General features: G+C 54.2%; 1 protein-coding gene and 1 long non-coding RNA gene across 7 annotated transcripts in view; one reads left to right on the plus strand and one right to left on the minus strand.

Annotated features, from left to right (window-relative positions):
- Positions 1-702: 702 nt before the first annotated feature.
- Positions 703-12,636, minus strand: LOC107401724 (uncharacterized). Of its 2 annotated transcripts, none has more exons than XR_006062699.2 (4): positions 12,479-12,636; positions 4,283-4,513; positions 3,285-3,415; positions 703-3,090 (listed from the first exon to the last, which is right to left on the minus strand). It is a non-coding gene; the product is annotated as an uncharacterized LOC107401724 (long non-coding RNA). The 2 variants fall into 2 exon arrangements; XR_006062700.2 differs by lacking the exon at positions 12,479-12,636 and adding an exon at positions 11,763-11,839.
- The window catches only part of Sim2 (SIM bHLH transcription factor 2), a 47,134-nt gene continuing 38,474 nt past the window's right edge, over positions 11,975-20,634 (plus strand). For 3 of the 5 annotated variants that reach the window (XM_076549254.1, XM_076549256.1, XM_042259617.2), the window contains exon 1: positions 11,975-12,756. In XM_076549254.1, the coding sequence (XP_076405369.1) occupies positions 12,582-12,756 (175 nt within the window). In that variant the 5' untranslated portion in view covers positions 11,975-12,581. Of the gene's footprint in view, positions 12,769-20,634 lie in introns of all 5 variants that reach the window. The other 2 variants (XM_076549253.1, XM_076549255.1) reach the window with 1 other exon arrangement.

Here is a 20,634-nt window from a genome sequence, read left to right on the forward strand (position 1 = left end):
CTGTAGACCAGGCTGGCCTTGAACTCACAGAGATCTGCCTGCCTCTGCCTTCTGAGTGCTGGGATTAAAGGCGTGAGCTGCCGCCACCACCACCTAGCTCACACTTTCATTATAGTCTAAAATTTCCTAACTTGTTTTCATGTCATGAGTACAGGGTCAGGAAGAGTTGGGGATGTGGTACTTTAAACGAGAGTGGCCCTCATAGGCACATACTTGGTCCTCAGTTGGTGGAACTATCGAGACCATTAGGAGCTGCGGCCTTGTTGGAGGAGATAGGGCACTGGGGTCAGGCTTTGAGACGTCAAAAGACCACTCCACTCTCAGCTCGCTCTCTCTCTCTCTCTCTCTCTCTCTCTCTCTCTCTCTCTGTTGTGGTTGTTGTCTCAAGATGTGAGCTCTCAGCTACTGCTTCAGGTCCATGCCCGCCTACTCTAATTAGCCGTGGTCTATTGGCTTCACGGTGATAGAACAGCAATTAAGACAGCGGATATATACACAAAGATACACAATGCATGCATGTTCACACATGTACACATACACGCATATACATATGCATGCACATATGTACACGTTAGCAATCTCAACCACATGTATCTACACATATGTTATGTGACACCATTCCTTGGGAGACATGAACCGATGTCTACTCACCACAGATGAGTTAGAGGGAAATGATGACAGACCACAGGAAGGGCACCACCAAGTGAGTTTTATTGGGGTTATTTATAGGAGTGAGGGTGAGGGGTCACTTACAGGTGCAGACATGACTCAAAGACAGATGCTTCACCAAAGCCCCAGCAAGGGTGGTGGGTCCTGAAAGCTGGAACCGTGGAGATCACCACACAGCCTGCCCCCAGCTGGACAAGTTGAAGAATCTCTCCCAGGCGGCTCCATCCATTTGAGTATCTCTCATCAACCCTTACTGTTCACATAGGCTTGGGGAGGGCGGGGCCTATGAATCTGGTCAGTTTCAGGGACTTCCTAAAGCTTTTGAGTTGTGTATTCCTGACTTTTAAGGAGCTTCCATCCACAAAACTTGTATCTCAAAGGACATGGTTATACAACAAGCAAGTACACATGTGTACAGGTGCACACACGTGTACAGGTGCACACACGTGTACAGGTGCACACACATTTGCATTCATCAACACAGAGTGTTTACCAATGGTCCTACCAGAAGAAACCAAAAAGGCAGCAGTAGTGTGACTTCCGTCTCAGTGCTTGAATAAGCACATCCAATTGGTTACACCCGATCCATTCAGGAATGCTGGCTATGGGGGAGTCTGGGAAACATAGATGGATATGGGAAGGCATTTATCATGCCATGTTGTTGGAGACTCTTAAAATCTTTTATTAGCTATGTATCTTTTCACTGGACAAATATCAACAGTTACCCACCATCACCCATTTAGGATAGTTTGTTTTTGGAGTTTAACTGTATAAAGATCCTAATGTTAGTGTTGTATTAATAATACTGTAAAATGATGCCAATGATAACAACTACAGTTTACTAAATGCTTCCCTTCTCGTGGGCAGTGGGCGAGGTCCTTTGTCATTCATTATATCAATCAATCTTTTTTTTTTTCCTTTTGAAACAGGCCTATATAGTCCAGACTGATCTCCAACTCATGATGCTCCTACCTCAGCCTCCTGGGTACTGGGATCACAGGTGTGTGCCATCACACCTTGCTTTATAAATCATTTTAAAATAAAAACTTGAGCTGGGCATGGTGGCACACACCTTTAATCCCAGCACTCGGAGGCAGAGGCAGGAGGATCTCTGTGAGTTTGGGGCCAGCCTGGTCTACAGAGTGAGTTCCAGGATAGCCAGAGCTGTTACACAGAGAAACCCTGTTTTGTTTGTTTTACATTATACATGCTCTCCACAGGTCACACAAGCAGAATCAGTGATTCAAATGCTGTGAGCCTTGTCCAGGTCCTCTGTATACAATATGTACACTCAGGCCAGATTCTAAGTCAAAGTCCAGGCCAAGACTAAGAATGTTCTCAGTGGCAGGAACTCAGTTTGTCATGTAAATGCCTGGCAAACTGCTGAACGGTTCCCGCCTGAGTCATAGCGTGAGCAAGCGGCCACGCAGAGGATTTCCCAATCTGAAGGGCTGCATTCCTTCAGGCTTCTAAGCAAGTGTCACTCTGGACTGCTCTTGAAAATGAGGAACGTGCCTGAAACATGCAGTCCTCTCTCTGCTTAAGCCGCCTTCACACGCTAGGTGAGTCACAGCAGGAGACTAAGGCCATCTGGCAGGCCCCAAGTCATGCAGCCTAGGCACAGGGCATTGATTGGATATTTTTAATTTTTTTATTTTTAATTATATATGGGGGGGGCAGTGCACATGAGTGCAGTGCTTGAGGAGTTCAAAAGGGGGCGCCAGAGCCCCTGAAGCTGGAGTTGGAGGCTGAGTGCTGGAACCAAACTCAGGACCTCTGCAAGTAGACCTTAACTGACCAGCTGTCTCCCAGCTCCCGGGTGGTTTGACTTTTGTTTTGTTTTTGTGTTGGTAATGAAAACATTTTTTTCCCAGCAAAGGCAACTGCTTCGTTGTGGATTATTAATGGGTTAATTGCTCTATCATAAGCTAGTTCTCCACATAAACATTAGCCACTGACAGAGCGTTACTCTCCACCAGTGCCTAAGGCGATGAGACCCTAACCCTAAGTGTACTCACTGCTGCAGTCACTTGCAGGCTTCAAGGCTTGCCCCTGCACCCAGTGGTAATGGGGCAGGGAGGCAGAGGCAGGAGGGTCTCTGAGTTCAAGGCCAGCCTGGTCTACAGAATGAATTCCAGGACGGAGAAACCCGGTCTTGAAAAACAAAACAAAATATAACAAAACTTGGCCTACTCCTGGCAGGAAGAAGTAGAATCCTAAGCCGGGATTGCTGACATCCTGTGCAGCCGTAGATCATATATTGATTGCTTCTGCCTGCAGAGCCAATGGAGCTGCAGCAGGGTTGGCTTCCGGAGTGTCACTATTGACAGGCACCGAAGTTGCATATTGCTACCTGAAACATCATGTGCCTGTGTTTCAGTGAGTCCCTTCCAACTTCCTGTGTGGCCGTTTCCGGTCTTCCTGATTTAAAAAAAAAAAAAAAAAAAAAAATCAATCCTGCTCAATGATGGTGCATGCCTTTTAATCCCAGGCAGAGGCAGGCAAGATCTCTGAGTTCAAAGCTAGCCTGGTCTACAGAGCAAGTTCCAGGACAGCCAGGGCTGTGCAGAGATACTACTGTTATTAAAGACACTCCTTTTTGAAATCATACCTACCTCTTGGAACTTTTGAAGAATGAAATTTAAAAAAACTTGTCTTGATGAACGAATTCTTGAGCAGAAGAGATGACTGATGGGTAGAGGAACTTGCTACCAATCCAAACCTGGTCTGGTCTCCAGCATAAAACCTGTAAGTATAAGAGGAAACAGAAGGGCCCAGCATTCATGAGAGTTGGGGGCCATCTTGGGCTATGTGAGACTGTCTCAAAAAATAACAGAAATGAGAAGCTTCCAAGGCCGTCCTGGACTACATATCAAGGCTGTCTCAAAAAAACAAAACAAAATAAAACCTAGAGAAAATCTCTTGGTTCCTGTCACTCGGGCTATCCTATATGAGATCTATCTATATCCGCTCCTCCTACCACGGGAGAGGAAGATCGGGAGGCAGCATCCCCCAACCAGACTGCGGTTTTATGTATTCCACATGGCTCCAAAACATGCTTGAACACAGCATGCTATAATTTTTCTGGTGATTTCTATGAATCGTTTTTTTAATTATGAATGTTTTCAGAGACACTCCTGGGAAATTTTACCCCACGTTCCCCTGACAGCCCTCACACAAAGCATCTCAAGCGAAGCGGCTTCCATGACCCACACAGAAAACCAACTTCAGAGCAGGGACTCCTAAAAGATCCATCAGTCATCTCCACCCTGTCACCACTGCCTCTGAATTTCCACATGCAAAGGGACCCCGAGAAGTGGGGGCCATAAACAGAACTAGGAAAATGGACTCACTCACGGCCAACTGGTGGTTCTAAAGGATTTTTCTACAGATATAAATTTCCTAACTTAATTTGGACGCTTTGTTCTTTCCTTGTGGCTCAGAACTGTCCTTGTGTTTAAATGGTTCGTTCCCTTTCTGTCACCCCTGCATTTTTTGAGTTTTCAAGCAATCCGCTATAGCCACAGGCCAGCTTCCTGTCCCTTTGCTCAATCCAAGCTGCTCAGAAATTAGAACGTTTAGGCCAGACCGGGATCTCCACTTAGAGTCTTACCTCAGAAACCCAGACTGGTGGATCTCCAACATCAAGGACGGCTCAACCCCAGAGCCTAGGTTTAGCCTGTAGGAGGCCCTGGGTTCTCTCTCCAGCTATGCAGAAAGCGAGGGAAGGCGCTTCTGTGGTGTCTTTAAAGACCTGAGGGTGGGGTTAGTCCTGGAATTCCAGAGCTTTCTGCAGGTGTATCTCTCCTGGAATCTACTGCCCCTCATTTGTCAGAATTGGCTTCTAAAAAATAAATAAGTACGTATGTACATACATACATACATACATACATACATACATACATAAGTAAACAGAAATATAAATAAGACAGTAAGCTGTTACTGGGACACCAGGGTGCGGCTTAAACGGGGTGGGTGGGGGGATCCTTCCGGGCAGTTAGTTACCTTTAGCAGACATAAATAAGCACTGTGTAAATTATCTCTGTGTGGGTAACAATGGCAACCCCCCAAAAATCCAGGAATAAAGGCAGGTCCGCAGCACGTGACCTTTCCAGCCTGCACGGTTCGGCTTAAATTATTTTAAAGCTATTTGAGACTGTTCCTTGGTCCAGACGCAGTACAGAGCTATCTGCTCTCTGAACGCGGCTCCCGACACCTGCACGCCTGCGCCCGCCCCCAGCACATCTGCAGGGATTTACTGAGAAATTGGGGGTTCTCAATAACCACTTCTAGAACTCTATCCCGGTTCCCCTGCGCCCAGCGCTGGGCCTGGCAGATGGAAAGTCTCCAAAAACAAACAAGTCTGAAGGTTTAATTGGCGTCCGCTCGCTCGATTCCGTTCCACTGTGCGGGTTTGTATCTGACCTCTTGTCCCTAAAAGGACAGTGACCCGCAGCCTAGGTAACCACCCAGAACCCCGCCTGGTTCCAACTCGTTTGGGAGAGAAACAGAGAACACTGTGGTCCGTAAACGATGCCCACATCCGCGCGTGCCAGGAGCGCCATCCAGGCAGTGAACACAATTAGTTTGCTTCTGTCCTGGGGGTGGGAAACGAAGGCGTCGGAGTTGGGGACCAAAAATATCCATAAACCGGAAGTCATTTGTGGGCTAACCGACGCTTTCGCCAGGAACAATATTCTTGAATTGAGGACGTGTCAATTAAAAAAAAAAAAAAAAGATTCGTTTTAACCGAAAACCTGCTCCCGCTCCGCGCCGACGGTTCCAGGGTGCTCTTCTGGCATCTAGCGAGATCTCTCTCTGTCTCTTGTCTCTCCCTCCCTCTGTATCTCTACCCCGCCCCTCCAGTTCAAAATTGGAGGCGACGATTTGGACGTACAAAGCGCGTTGGATTTTGTTCCTTAATCCGGAGCCGCTCCAGAGTCTAACCCCAAAAGACTGATCCTTCAGCCCGGCAAGAACTCTAGGGCAGGGAACATGAGCTGGGGACCGGTGCAGGGGCCTCACAGACGCTTAAAATAAAAAAAACAAACCAAAACAAAATAAAACAAAACTGGTTTCCGAGTGCCACCAGACAGGCTCCCACCCACGGAACCGGTCTCACCCTCTGCGCCCACTCTACCCGAGGCTCAGCTGTCCCAGGCCACTGCTTCCCACATAGAAAGAATTTGGGGCGGGGGTCCGTCAAAGCGGGCCTAAGTGACCCGAATTTGGAGGGAAGATGCGCCCAGGCAGCTCACATCCGGGCCTCTGCCCCCCGCAGGAGAGAGACCCACGCCCATGCAACCTCCAGGTGCAGGAGAGCCGTGGGCTTGCGAGCCGGGCTTGCATTTGTTAACGCGAAGGTTTTGCGGCTGAAAAAGGCCAGACACACCCAAGGACTTAGAGAAAAATCTCATCACCAACTTGCTCCCGCCGGGAAGGTGGGAGTCCCGAAGCTGAGAGCTTCCACGGAACTGGGAACCCTCCCGCGGTGCTCGCCTCCCACACCTCCACCCTCACCCCCAACCCTCCCAGCCAACCCTGCGGCACCCTAGTGTGACCCACAGCTCAGAAGCCCGCACACGTCTACTCCAGCTCTGGTTAGTTAGTCCCGGGGTGCGGAACTTCTGGCCACCTCAGGTCCTGAGCATCAACCCCTCCTCGAACGAAGGTTGAGAGTGCTCTAGACATACACCCCTTAGGAATCCCACCTTTCACGTTAGCGTTTAAAAGAAAGAGAAAAACAAAATGAGAATCTGAGCGAGTCAGGGAGAAGCCCGGCGGGGTTCAGATCCGCTACGGCCACCCAAACCAGGCTGTAGCCTTGCCTATCCGCCTTCCTGTAACCTTCTCTCTTTAAACTTTGAATGAATCCAGATTTGTTTAGAATAGGGAAGAAATTCCTCACTGGCAACTTGCAAGTAGATAAAGAATGTTAATTAAACGAAACGACTTCGACTTCCTAGTCTATAAAATACTGCGTCGTAGTCAGACCTACCTTAAGCCTTGGTGGCTACTATCACTTACTAGGGGCGGGGGAGCATCATATCCAGGCTTTCTTTGATGTCCAGAAATATTTATCTCAGGTGGGTAGATTTTGTTCGGGCTCTTAAAGGGGATTTTTTAGGTTGAGTTTTTTTTTTTTTTTTTTTGAAGGGCTGTTTCAGCGATGTCATAAATGAACTAATCGGTTTTCAGATTTCAAGGCGGTGTGTAATTGATGTAACCACTGAGGAATTTCAGTACACAGCCTACTAAGCCTCCTCCTGCTTACGGGTTTTCAAACGTGATCCAGGCCTCCCTGAAAGCCGTTTGTAGAGGAAAGTGGGCCTTGCCTGGTAGCAGGTGGGCTTTTGAGGTGGCTGTTTCTGTTAAGCCACTCCAAGAGGCCTTTAGGAGAACCCCAGCGAGTGGTGGCAGGTCAGGGGGCATCCACTCTTGGACCAGGACTCCTTTCCTCTGCCTGGAAGAGCCTAGCTTGAAGCCTGGCAGCTAAGTGCTTGCTGCCTAGGCCCTGGGGAGGTCACTGCAGGTCAGTGTCCCTGGAAAGGGGGGGGAGGGGTTGGAAGTCCTCAGCTGCTGGTATCCTCTCAGAGACCAGGAAGGACACAAGGTCTGGCTAAGAAGACAAAGAGGGGCCGGGCGGCGGCAGCAGCAGCACACGCCTTTAATCCCAGCACTTGGGAGGCAGAGGCAGGCGGATCTCTGTAAGTTCGAGGCCAGCCTGGGCTACCGAGTGAGTTCCAGGAAAGGCGCAAAACTACTAGAGAAACCCTGTCTCGAAAAGACAAAGAGGGAACCTGTGGGGAAAAGCGCTTCTCTTCAAAGGATCCAGTTATGTTTAGGAAAGTCAGCTTCATCCAGCCCCGAGATCCTCCCTTGGGAACTCTGATGATTCCTACCATAAACTCCTGGTGATAGCATCCGCTCCCCTAAAAGCATCTTCTTGAGAGAAGGGCAGAGGAGGGCAGCACCTTCTCCAGCCTTTGGGAGTAACTGGAACCCTCTGGAGTCACCATCCTGGAATCTGGAATCCTCCTGGATGACCAAATCCAAGGAGAATTGCTATTCTCAGAATCCTGACCTCCCCATCCCCATGCAGGTGCCCGGGTTTAGGGATACCTCTTTCCTCGGGGCCAGGAGAGGCTCCCGGGAACAAGAGCCGGTGTCTGACTGCCGGTGTGGCTGCTTCTCAGGCTCTAACCTCAGACTCTGCAAACCTGACCCCTGGCCGCCACGTGAGAAGACGTACCTGTGCCATTACTGGGACCTAGTGAGAGAATTGGCTCACAAAGCTAAGGCAAACACTTTCTCTGAAGAAGTCACTCTCAGTGAGGGAGGGAGGGGCTGGGGGGGGAAGGGGGAGGTTTTATACTAGTTGGGAAGGAACAGAGTGTTACTGTCTTGACCTCTGCCAGAATAAATTACTCTGAAATTGCTCTGGCTACCTGTAATTATTTTTTAAACAATGTGTTTGTTGATACTGTAATTGTCTGGGAATAACAGTGACCCCCCAAGGGGAGTCAGTGTAACTTATACATGGACAGGCGTGAGGACAGGGAGCTGAAGTGTTCTTTTTGGGTAGCTCCTACCAGAAAAGACTTCCAGTTGTGAGACAGTCACATCTGTGAGGCTGGATGGGAATGAGGTTTGCTGAGTAAGCACATCCCACTGATTGCCTGTGTAGACAACGGCTTAGAAATCAAAGTTTCCTATCTCTGAGGCTTCAAGATTTTCTGTTTCCTCTGTTTGCTCGGGAGGTTGAAGTTCTTAAATTTCACTTAGAGGCTGGAGACAAAGCCAGGGAGAGGCGGGTTCTCCTGCCCCCCACACCTGGGTGGTGGCCAGCTCTCCAATCTCTGATCTCCTTGTATGCCCCAGCTTTCCCAGAGCCCATCTTGAGGGCCTTGATCTCACCCAAAAGTTGACTTTTGCTGGGGATGGGCCTCAGGTAGGCACCGGGGTGTGCAGCGTGGCAAGAACAGTTGCAAGCATCTGAAGCGGAAAATCCAAACAGATGTGGGGCAGCCTGGCCCACCCCTTTCTTCTTGGGGCCCAAATTTCATCCAGATTAGTTTCCTGATGGAAAATTTCTAAGAGGTGGGGCTGGTGGGCTGTGCTTCTGATCTGGCAGATTGAGGGTGTGGGTGCCCTGCCAGCAGGCAGGCAGTGGGATCTGCAGACACTTCTTCTTCACACCTGCCCGCCCTGTGCAGGCTCCTTCCAGCCAGTGGGTGAAGAGTGCTACCTGGGATTCCAGGGTCTCGGCATTTCCAAGGCTGATGCCGGTACTGTTGACTAGCTTCAGCCCCAATCTGTGGAGCTCATTCTTTTACCATCGTTCTACACTTTCCCCCCCCATCAATACGTCCCTGGTGGGGCAGAGCTAACTTCAGCTCATCTAACTTTGTTGCTGTGTGTGCCTCACACACCCCAGTGTACAGTAGGAAGAGGCTTGTAATCTGATCTTCGGCCCACTCTAGGGGGTCGGTAGGAGACCAGTAGTGGCGCTCAGTACTAAACTACGCTCAGCTCCAAATAAAACTTGTCTGGGGCCTGATGAGGCGGCTCAGTAGGTCAAGTGCTTATGACACAACATGACGACCTACGTTTGGATCCTCCAAATCCATGAGAAAAGCGAGGAGGGGACAAGAGCGCTATACTGTCAGCACAGTGCGGCCGAGACACGAGCTCTCTAGCCCGCGGCCTCGCTGAAATAAGGGGTTCCAGGTTCCCTGCAGAAACCGGTTCAAAAAACAAAGCAGCAAGTGATTCAGGAAGACATCCCGAATCGACCTCTGGCTTCCTCATGCCGAGAGAGAGAGAGAGAGAGAGAGAGAGAGAGAGAGAGAGAGAGAGAGAGAGAGAGAGAGAGAGAGAGAGAGTCTTTTCAACCTTAAACAGAGTTTCTAACTTAATACCGTCTCTCTCTCACCCACGTTCTGGACGTGTAAGGGTCCTGTTGAGAATCCAGGCTCTAACTCTCTAGCCGGGGCCCCAACTACAGACAGGCTGGAGCTCTTCATTATTCCGCATGGACCGTACACTCCTTCCCAGATGAAAACCCTCTAGCACTGAGATCCCCGCCCAAAGACTTGTACTTTTGATAGTTGGCTCTGGGGACCCTAGTTCCATAGCCCTGTGTGTGATGTTTGGGTGTCTGTTGAGTCAGGCTCTGGGCCTAGAGCTACCCCATGGCCTCCTCAACCGCGTTTACCACCTCTCAAAACCCGAGACCCGAAACTGTCTTGCAGATGCTGGAGGCGGCTGCCACTGTGAAAATCCAGTCGCAAGAATTCAAAAGCGCCTTTCCTGTTAAAAACTGGGAAATTCGTTTGAGAAGTTTCAGTTCTTGTTTCTTGCCGGGTTTCTCCCACCTCCACTTAACCATGTTTCTATGATCTGGGTAATCCCTTTCAAGCGGGGAAGGAATTCTCCGGAGTCCTTAATTGAGGGTCGGGAATCCTGGGGGTGGGGGAAGCGTTAAACCTTTCCGGTACCGGCAGAGGTGCAGGAGCGCGCTCCAGGGAGACCTGCGTAGCGGCGGCAGGGTGGGTCCGCAGCCCTGCTCGCCCAAAGCGCCTTCCCGGCGAAGCCCGGGGCAGCCAAAGGCACAGCGCCGCACCGGGACTCCCGAGGACGGATGCAGGTTTGGACACTGGGTGCCTGCGCCGCTGGCAAACTGCCCCAACCCTACGCTTGCACCTTAATGCAGGACCCAGAAAATCTCGTCCAACCCCGAACCCGCAAACGCAAAGCGCGAGGTCCTCTTCGCTCCCGCCTGGCGCGACTTCGCGCCACCCCGCCGCGCTGTCTTTTTAGCAGGGCTCCAAAGGCCCGGGTGTGTGCACCGCGCGAAGCCCACAGCAGTCTACTGTGGGCTAGTTTGCGCCTAGAAAGCCTCCGGGTTCTCCAAGGAGGTCCCAGGAAAAGGCCCGAAGCATCTGCTGCAGGCACAGCAGATCGGAGCCCAGCTCTCCCGGTGCGGAGGAGGGAAATCTGCAGGTACCAGGAGCCGGTCGACTTGCAAGCTCCTCTCAGACTGGAGTGAAGGCTAGAGGGAGAGGAACCGGGCAATGACAACAGGAATCGAAAATCCCCGTGTCGGGCACCCGGTTCCCAAGGTCAGAGTCCCTGCAGCCCAAAACTCTACGGCCGCCAGGAGAGCCATGGTGACCACGGCTGCAAAAGGAGACCTGTCTGCGTCTGTGTGGGATCCAGGACGCCTGGGAAGCTCGCATCTGACCCGCGTCGGAAGGCTCAGGCTCCAAAGGGGAGTGCGGATTCACGCGACCGGACCGCCACCGCCGGCGTGCGCCGCAGCGACGGGACAGTAGCGCCGGCACCTATCGGGGTCTCACTAGCCCGGGAGACGCCACGGGATTGTTTGACGTAGTGTGGCCCGGTGGGAGAAAGAATGCTTCACTCTCGGCGACCAAGTCTCCCTTCTCCAATGGCCTTCTCCTCCATCCCCGTGGGTCGCATCCGCATCCCCCGGGGACCCTGGCTCTGCTAGGGTCGCCCTGAAGCCCTGGCCTAAAGTCGATTACCCATATTCCCGCCGCCCTCTGGGTCACCAGAGTCAGAGCGGTTGGGCCCTGTTTGCGCCAGCGCCCTGGAGGAGGCTTGGCCCTTGGGCCCAGCTCCCCCACCCCACCCCGTGCCCTCGGGCCCTCCCTGTGCACCCACGGCTTCTCGCTGCCCTCGGGAAAGCGCCAGTCTCCCTTTGCCCCAGTGTTTCTAGATGAGAAAGGTCACTTCGGTGCACGTGTGCCAGTGGATGAGGGGAAGGGGGTCATTTTTCCCCCTTGGAGACCCCCTTTAGGTTTGCGGGCCTGTGACCCAAGGAAGGTTTGAGTGTGGGACCAGCTGCAGTATGGGTCCTCCCTGAGGGGCCCTTGGCCAGCTGTTCGCGCCGCCTCTTCTGGGCCGCGCCCGGGGGTGACCTGCCCGGAGCCACCGTGGAAGCCACCGCACCCCTCCCATCTTCCTCCTCCGCCGCACCCCCGCCGCCCATCCTCTAGCCCGGGTCCTGCCACTCATCCTCCGGAGCGAGCAGGCGCGGCGAGCCCTGTGCGCTCACCCCGACTTACCCCCAGCACGGGAGCGCGCGGCTCTCTGGCGGGACAGTCCCTGGAGGCGGCGACGCGGAGGCGCGCGGGCGACTCCCGGGCCGCGGCGGGGTCGGAGGCGAGACTCACCGCCCCCGCTGCGGCCCCTCCCCCTCCCCCCCTCCCCCGGGCGGCACAACGCGGCCCAGTGCTCCGCCCGAAGGCGGGTCCGCCATAAACAAACGCCGCTCGGCCGCACGTGGACCGCGGAGCCGCAGCTGCGCCTGGCCACAGATCGCGGGCTCCGGACGCCCCGGCTCCAGGCACCCGGAACCGCCGGGGGAGGGCACGAGAGCGCACCGAGCCCAGGCTTGGCCCCGGCCGCTGCCACCTCGCTCGGCTCCGCTCCCGCCCCATGGCTCCGCTGCCGCCGCCGCCGATGCCGCCCTTGCGTTCCGAGGGCCTTCGCCGCAGCGGGTGCAAGCCCTCCTTTAAGGACTAAACAGGGTCGCCGCCAGCTCTTCCGCACACTACATCCCCGGGAAGGCCGAGGCCCGAGAGCCTGGAGAAGAGAAGGAAAGGCGAGCAGAAAGCCAGGGCTCGGGTCCACACCGGGCCGGCCATCCCCCAGCCTCGGGCGGAGAGCGGGGCTGCGCAGCTGGTTGGCGACAGACTCAGGGCTGGCGACTGTGCAGAAGCCGCGCCGTGCTCCAGGCCGGTCCCTCGCACCTGCCGGAGCCCGACAGCCTCGGACTCACCTGACCCCCGGCGTCCCGAACCCCATCCCGGCTGCTGCAGCCCGAGCCGGATTCCGCGGGCCTGGAGCGCGGCGAGGTCTAATATGCCCAGAGCCGAGGCGCGATGAAGGAGAAGTCCAAAAATGCAGCCAAAACCAGGAGGGAGAAGGAAAATGGTGAGTTTTATGAGCTGGCCAAGCTGCTCCCGCTGCCGTCGGCCATCACCTCGCAGCTGGACAAAGCGTCCATCATCCGACTCACCACCAGCTACCTGAAGATGCGCGCGGTCTTCCCGGAAGGTGAGGCTGCAGGTGGGCGTCCGGGGACGCGGTGTGTGTGGGGGGGGGGCGGGTGCTGCAAAAAGGAGGCTTCGGCTACAGTGGCCGAGTCTAGGAGAGGCCGCGCCTGGTGCCTCGGCCGGCCCAGGCTAAGGGAAAGGGACGTGGCTGCTCCCAGCCAGGCGATCCAATCACCTCTCAGCTCCGGGCAGAGTGGGGCAAACCAAGCCTTATCCACGGTTGGTGTTTGCCAAGCTGGCACAGGCATGCTACTTCATTTGGGTTCTTTTCCCTTCCTTTCCAGCCCTTGTCACCTTCTTCTCTTTCTGTCCTTCCTTCCAACACCAGTTCATTCTGCGCTCTCTCTCTCTCTCTCTCTCTCTCTCTCTCTCTCTCTCTCTCTCTCTCTCTCTCTCTCTCTCTTCTCTCTCCATTATAATTTTATTTCCTTTTTCCCCTTTTCCTTACTTCTTTCTCGCTTCTGCTTTGGGTTTGTTTGTTTGTTTGTTCTTTTCCCATCTCTCCTCTCTTCTTCTGCTGGCGGTAAAGGACCTCGCTGCTCCGGCTTCTACAAGCGGTTGGATGCAGAACAAGACCCGGGCACTGCAGGCCAACGCTGCCGATCCCAGCATTTGCGAGCAGCCGGGGCCTTCATAGTCTTGGATATCGTTTTTTTCCAACTCGCCTCCCTTTGCTTTGGGAAACGAGGACATGGAAAGGAGACAAGAGATTGGATGAGCGGGGACATAGCCGGAAAGAAAAGGGGGATTATTTCAAAAGTGGCGGGGCGGGCCTGAGTGTAACATTTTAGGATTTAAAAGTGCTACCGTGAGCGAGTGTCCCTGGGCCGCAGCTCTCCTGCGGACTCCGGTTTGTAGGAAATAGCGGCCTACTGGGTGGGCACGCTCCAGCGGGCGTCCAAGGGTGACCAGCGGTGGGTCAGCACCACAGAGAATCAGGGTCCGGGGCACTGTCAGGAAGCGCAGCGCCCCGAGGCCTGCTGCCTCCAGGACCTCCCGGCTCCAGGGCCGGCGGTGCAGAGCAGGCCTCTTGGAGAGCCAGCGCCCGGGAAGGAAGACAGGCTTTGGAGGGTCGTTGCCCCGGTGGCGACAGGTGTCCCTGGGCCACAGGATTCCTCCATTGGTGTTGTTCACCGCCGGGCGCAGCACCCGAAATCGGTAAGCCCCGCTTTGCGGCTGCCACCCGCTGTTATGTCCTTTGTCTGAGTCTTAGCTGCATTTCCCTGCACCACACTGGTGGAGCTCCGGGTTAGACTCCAGTTCCACGCCCCGGAGCCCGGGAGTAAGCCGGCCGACTGGGAGCACCCCGGAGCGGAGGTGGCCGGAGGCGGTGGCTCGGCCCCGGCCTCCCAGCCCCGCTTCGGAGCGCTCAGCTCCCGCACCCGGCTGTCCGGAAACCCACCTAACTGGGCCCAGGGAAGGTTCCTCGGGATTTCTCCCCTTGTGCGGGAAGCTCTTGGTCTGCGATCTCTAGTTATGACGGCCAACCGTGAGCCCCTTGGCCCGAGAGGTAGAGTTGATTCCCGGCTGCCTGAAGTTTCCGTGAAAGTTAAAAAACAAACAAACAAACACGAACTGGGTTTTGTAAGGGCAGCTTTTCCTCAGCCTCCTTCCCACACGGGAAAAGCAGTGTTAGCTACTGTCCCGCGATCAGCCTTCGTGTCCGCTTGCTGCAAAATAGGTGTGGAGCTCGGGCCGCCTGCCTCGCCTAGCCATACTGGGTTTTAAAAAATAGAAAGAAATTATCAAAAAAAAAAAAGTAAATGATCTGTTGTCAATGAATTCGAACAAACCAGAGGCTAGCTGGCAGGGAGGGCCAGGGGCAATGGACTAACTGTAAGCCATTCTTGTTTGGGAGCTGGCCGGCAAAGACTACAAAAACCCGGACAGTGTCGAGTGTGCTGCAAGCAGCCATTTAAACGAGCTCTGGTCTGGGGTGCCCGAGAAGGCGCTTGGCTGGGTCCTGCGACCCTGCGGGAGTGGGTGGTCTGTGGGTGCTGCCCTGAGCAGCGGTTGCTGGTGCGTTTGCTCAGAAACTGCCCGGTGGAGGGGCCGCCTCTACCTTATAGAAGGTGACTCTGAAGGTTGGCACTCCCTGAAGGGGTCAGCCTGGCGCGATTTGGCTCTAGAGATGTTCTGAAATGGCTCTGAAATTGTGGGGCCAAAGCCAGGAAGGGGACAGTGCCCTAACTCCGCCCCCCTGCAATACTGTCGTAGGAATGCCCTCAGAGAAGGGGTAGCCTGGCCCCAAGGAGCTTGCCCACCCACTCACCCTCCGTGGTAACACCCATCTTCAGGTGAGGAGTTAGGAAGCCGGGAGTCTCTCACCCAGAGCAGGGCCCTGTGTTTTGAAGAATCTCTGTTATACAAAATGAAGTGCCCCCCTTCTCCCGAGGCAGTCCTCCCTGTAACCCAGGTCTGCTAAGGACCGCTGCTTCGATGCCAGTCAAGACTGTGGCTTTCAGGAGACTTGGTCAGGGCAGTCCTGGGCACTAACAAGATCTTTAGATTAGTTCTCCCTCACAAAAGGTTCTGAGCAAGAACCCAGCAGCTGAATACAGTTTTGCTCAGCGCAAGGGTGTTCATTGGGTCAAGAAGAATCTAGAAGGCCAACTTAGGAGAGGAAGTATGGAAGTGATACCTTAGAGGGCCCCTTCCTAGCTGGGGAAAGTGAGGCCAAAGGGACAGGCCCGTGTCCAGTTAAGGCTGGTACCTGGCAGGCCTGCACTCCAGTGGTGCAGAGGCCACCAGAAAGAGACCCTGGGAAGGGTCAGGCAGCAAGCCGGAGAAGTCCTGCAGCTTTTGAGGAATGCTTTCCATTTTTGCTGAAGGCTTGAGGGTAGGTGTTCTGGCACATTATCTCTGTGAAACCGGCCCACTGAGGACTCCGTGTCCTCACAGTGTTGTAGATCGAGTGAGAGAAAGCACAGAGGAGCCTTGCGACAGACGTGGAAAACCACTCTTTGGCTGTGCCCAGAGACACTTGAATAGCAGGCAGGCAGGGGCAACATCTCGTGTCAAAGACTCTGCAGTTTCTACCAAAATTTTTGTTCCAATGCTAAACTGATACGGAGGTAAACGGGGTGGGGAGGGCATCTCAGCAAAGTGAGCTTTGGAAGAAGTCCTAGAAATAGGGGAGAGGGGGCACCATAGTGGGTGATGGGGGGTGACATAGCCTGAGCTCTGCTGAGTAATGAGGCCCAGCCTCTGGAGGGGCTTTGAAATATGGGGCAGACCCTACAGAGTGTGCCCAGTTCTACCCGCCAGACCCAGAGCACCCCTGCTGTGGATTCCATCAGCCCACCTCCTCTAAGGGAGCCCGGATCGGGCTTCTCGTTAGTGGGTAAGGGTGGTTCCTCCGAACTCAGCACATTCATTATTCCTGGCAGGAGAGACTGGCCCAAGGCTAGGCTCAGGAATGGAATCTCCTCTGCTCCCTTTTTGTGTTGGAAGGCGAGAAGGCATAGGCGTCTTATCCGGGTGTACTTCAGAGAAAGCAACACACACACACACACACACACACACACACAGAGAGAGAGAGAGAGACAGAGAGAGACAGAGAGAGACAGAGACAGAGACAGAGACACAGAGAGAGACAGAGAGAGAGACAGAGAGAGAGGGACAGAGACAGAGAGAAAGAGAGAGAAAGAAAGAGAGAGACAGAGACAGAGTGTGTGTTCAAGGCCTGAATTACACCAGCGACTGGATTCCTTGGAGTTTAAATTCAGTTGCACACAGCCCCTCACCTCTTCATCAAAATACCCAGCGGGATTGGACTGACTTAGGTCACGCTTCCGTGGATCAAAATGATTTGATTTTGACACTTTGGTGAGGGCACTCTTGCCCTATGCCTGTATGGAATTATAGACCCAGGAGGCCCTTGCTATCCAAATCCAAAAACATGTATTTTTTTTTTAAAAAAAAATAAGACTAACATTTTAAGAGGGGTGTGTGTGTGTGTGTGTGTGTGTGTGTGTGTGTGTGAATTGTCTTTACAACCTTCTCCCTCTCTCCACTTTGAAGCCTGGTGCTCTGGGGTTGGTGCAGTCTCTGTCCCCGATGCAGCTTTGGAGAAGGATCTGGAGCGCTGGGGTACTGGAGGGGGAACGCAGCAGCGGGCAGACGGAAGGAGAGCTGCACCCGTGGGTATGGGCGCCTGGCTCTTCCGGTCGCTTTCTCCCGGGTGTGACTATCGGACTGTATCCTGCACTTCATAGGGCTAAGCACTTTTTCAGCCTTGGAGGCTGCCGTCTTAGGGGCCTGCGCCTTGGCGTCAGAGTGTACACTCTAGCCTGTGTGTGTGGGGGGGGTGCCCAAACCTTGAAGCCAACCCCTTTGTCCCACCGACCGGTAGGTGGCCGCCCTGCCTTCGGGACCCATCATCCACAGATACATCCTTACACAGGCCACCTTGGCCACCTGATTTGAAATGGGGGTGCCAGGAGAGGCTTTTTCAGGGGCTTGGGAGAGCACAGGACTCTAAGGGAGGGGGGGTGGTGAACTGGGGACAATTTACTGGCATCTTGTCTACAAAGGAGGCGCGTGAGGGGTACTGGCTGTAGGCCCTCCTGGGATAGAGGGCCGGATAACAAGTCTGGTTTTTTTTTTTTTTGGTTTTTTGAGACAGGGTTTCTCTGTGTAGCTTTGCGCCTTTTCCTGGAACTCACTTGGTAGCCCAGGCTGGCCTCGAACTCACAGAGATCCGCCTGGCTCTGCCTCCCGAGTGCTGGGATTAAAGGCGTGTGCCACCACCGCCCGGCACAAGTCTGGTTTTTAACGCCGCGCTGCACAGGCTGCGGCCCTAGCGCCTGCCGAGCCGATTCAGGGCAAGGACCCGGGTGGTGCTCAGATGCTCAGATCCATGTGATAGATACGGGGTGGTGGGGGATGGACCTGTGTGCCCTTGGATGAAGACTGTCAAGGAGCTGGCTCCTCGCCCCCCACCCATTTTGACTGGCCTGTTGCCTTCCCCAGAAACATGCCCTGGCTCCCACTCTATAAGAGCGCTGATGGGAGAGGGGCCGGGAGAGACCTAGAAGGGAGGACAGGGACCATGGGATGTAGTGATGATGGTGCTCCCTAACTTAGTCCTAAAACAGTTCGGGGTTTTGAGTGGAGAAGGTTAGAGCACCTGGGGGAGCCCGAAGTGCAGGAGGTGATGCCCTAAACAATGGAGGGTAGGGGGAAGGAAGCCAGGTCTCCGCTGTAGAGGAGGCTCCCTAACTGTGTTTTTACACTCTCTTCTTTCTCTGCAAGGTGGGGGCCAGGCAGCCCCCCCTCAGAAGGAGGGGGTGTTAATTCCATTACATTTTCACAAGATCCCTGTGAAGGGTTTCTGTGTGGCCACTTTTAGACCCTCAGTGTTGAGGGGTGAGAGAGGATGGATGTGGAACCCCCGTGGTTTTCCCCAGAGCCCAGCCCCACCTTCCTGGCCAGGAGAATCCTGCCGGTTGGTACAGTGGTATCTGAGAACCTGAGTGCAGTGGGTAGCCAGCCTCCCAGTGAGAAATTAATTTCTCTTCCTGTCCTAAATCTCTTGTTTTGGGGTCCAACGTTTGTGGTCTGTGGTTTGTCTGGAGGTACCCCCAAGAGCCTGGCTGAGACCCCCAGAGTTACCCCTAAGATGTTTGTTGACCGACTGACCAGGAGGCCAAGAGAGGAGGGACCATATGTAGCTTCTTGATGTCAGTGGCCTGCTGGTGTTTAAACTGAAGAGCAGGCAGTCCGGGGTCAAGTACTGACCCCAGGACCGCAGAGGAAAAAATCCCTAGAAATGGGCATGTTGGCTTGGCTCCCTCCCCAGCAGTCTCAGCAGTTTCTCCCAGGGGTCACCATGGGACCTGGCCTTCTATCTGGGGGCTCCCAGCTTGTCTTGTAGAGGTTATTGAGTGTGGGGGGCTCAATCTTAAGCCTGGGACGCTGCAGATGAGGCTCCCTTCCCCGGAGGAAGCCGGTTCAGGGTCCAGTGTGACTGACCACCACGAACCATGAACTCTGGGGCAGCCCAACCCGGTCTCAACTCCACCCCCCACTCTTCAGATAAACACATAAACCCACAAGGGCCATCCGCCGGGTGCCTGGTGTTTTCCAGTAGCAAGCCTCTTCTTCTCATGACAAACCTTACTTTATTCCGTCTCTAAGTTCAGCCCAAAGTATACTTTTATGGGCTGAGTGAAAAGACCTCTCCCATAGCGGCTCCTAATGGAACAGCTGGCAGAGCCGCGGCTGTAGGATGAGGTGGCTGTGGGGGGGGGGGGGGTGAGCGGAGGAATCGTCCCATGCAGCCCAGACACCTCTGCCAGACCCAGAAGAGGCACATTTTCGAGACGTTACAGGAAAATTATAGTGATGTACAAAAACATCCGGGTATTTGAATTATACCGAAAATAGTCCTGTGTGCCCAGGGCTCCCCTGGTTGTGGAGACAGGACCTTCCACAGGTTTGGGGGAAGCCCCCATTTCGGAGGCGGCTGGTTTGGGGGTCATTCCCAAATGGGAAGTGTCCCTGGAGGACTCTGGGAGAAGTCAGAAACATCAAGGGGGGAGGGGGAGAGGCAACTTTGCACTGGGGGTCAAGGGTCAAGGATGTCTTCATAGCCAGAGCACCACCCAAACTCAGGAAGGACCCAGAGGCAGGGGAGGGGACAGTCTGTCCGTTCGTCTTCAGCTATCAGATTCCCTAGACCCTTACTAAATTCGTTCTTCTCGGTGAACCTCCTGGAATTTTACACCCTGGTTCTTTCCAAGGCTATTCCAAAGGGGCAAAGGCCTGATGCCCCTGCTTTCCTCTCCACAAAACAAAGGACCTAGCCTGAAGCAAAGGGTGCTGGGTGTGTGGCTGCTTGGAGGGAGCTGATTTAGAACAGTCCTTGCTCACAGGCAGAGACTCAAGGGCCAGGAATAAGGGGGCTGCATCCTTGCAGGGCACTGGGGAGGTGGTGGGTGGGGTGGGGATGTTAACTAGCCACTTCTCCCCGTGAAGACCTGGATGGAAGCAGAAATTAGAGGTTACCCTTTCCTTTAGTTCCCGAATGGTTTCCGGGAAGCCTGTACTGGACTTCGGGGTATGGTTTTCTTTTTCCTAGGTTAGAGGCTCAGAGGCCACGTGTAGGTAGGGAACCATACCGAGGGCGTTTGCCGCCCTGCTATTTGCTAAGGCTAGCCAGGATGCCTGCTCAGAGTGTCCAGCCTAATAAAGTGGCCGCTGGCCTGTAGCCCCACACTTAAGGCACACGGGCAGGAGGAGATCTGGCCTAGCCTGCAGTTCCCCAGAGAATGTGCCTGCTAGGTCCCAGGAGTGAACGCCACGCGTTCAAGCTCCTGCTGAGACCTGGTCACCTGCCTTCGGAGTGGGCAGAGGATAACCTCTGTGGGTCACAGCAGCTAGCGAGGGTGGGGTGGGGGGCGTGGGGAGAGGGAGACCGGGAAGGGCCCTGCTCTCTTTTCCCAGTTGCGCTCTGGGGTGGAAATCTCAGATCTTAAGGGATCCCTGTAGGTGGAGGGGATGGGGGACCCCTGATTGTGTGAGAACAGACAAGTGCCCTGAAAAGCCACCCGAGTGTGTCTGGAGCTCTGGGATCGAAGAGGACCGAGTTCCGGGGAAGCTGTGGGCGCCCAGAAGACAGAGGGTCACACGACCTGATGATCTTTGCGGGCTGCACAGGGTAGGGGTGGGAAGAGGGCGGGAGCGCAGGGATTCGGGGGAGTATTTACTGGTCAAATCGATACCCCCGTTTGGCTCCCAGGATAACCAATTTCAAAGCAGATTAGATTACTTAGTGGCATTTCTAATAAAACCGCAATTTCAGAGCCATGTGCACGTGGGCGACCCCCGGGAGCGGTGGGTCCTGCAGACTCGGAGAGGGAAGGGACGGGACCCC

Source organism: Peromyscus maniculatus, chromosome 12 (genome assembly GCF_049852395.1).
Source record: "Peromyscus maniculatus bairdii isolate BWxNUB_F1_BW_parent chromosome 12, HU_Pman_BW_mat_3.1, whole genome shotgun sequence".
Taxonomy (NCBI): Eukaryota; Metazoa; Chordata; class Mammalia; order Rodentia; family Cricetidae; genus Peromyscus; species Peromyscus maniculatus.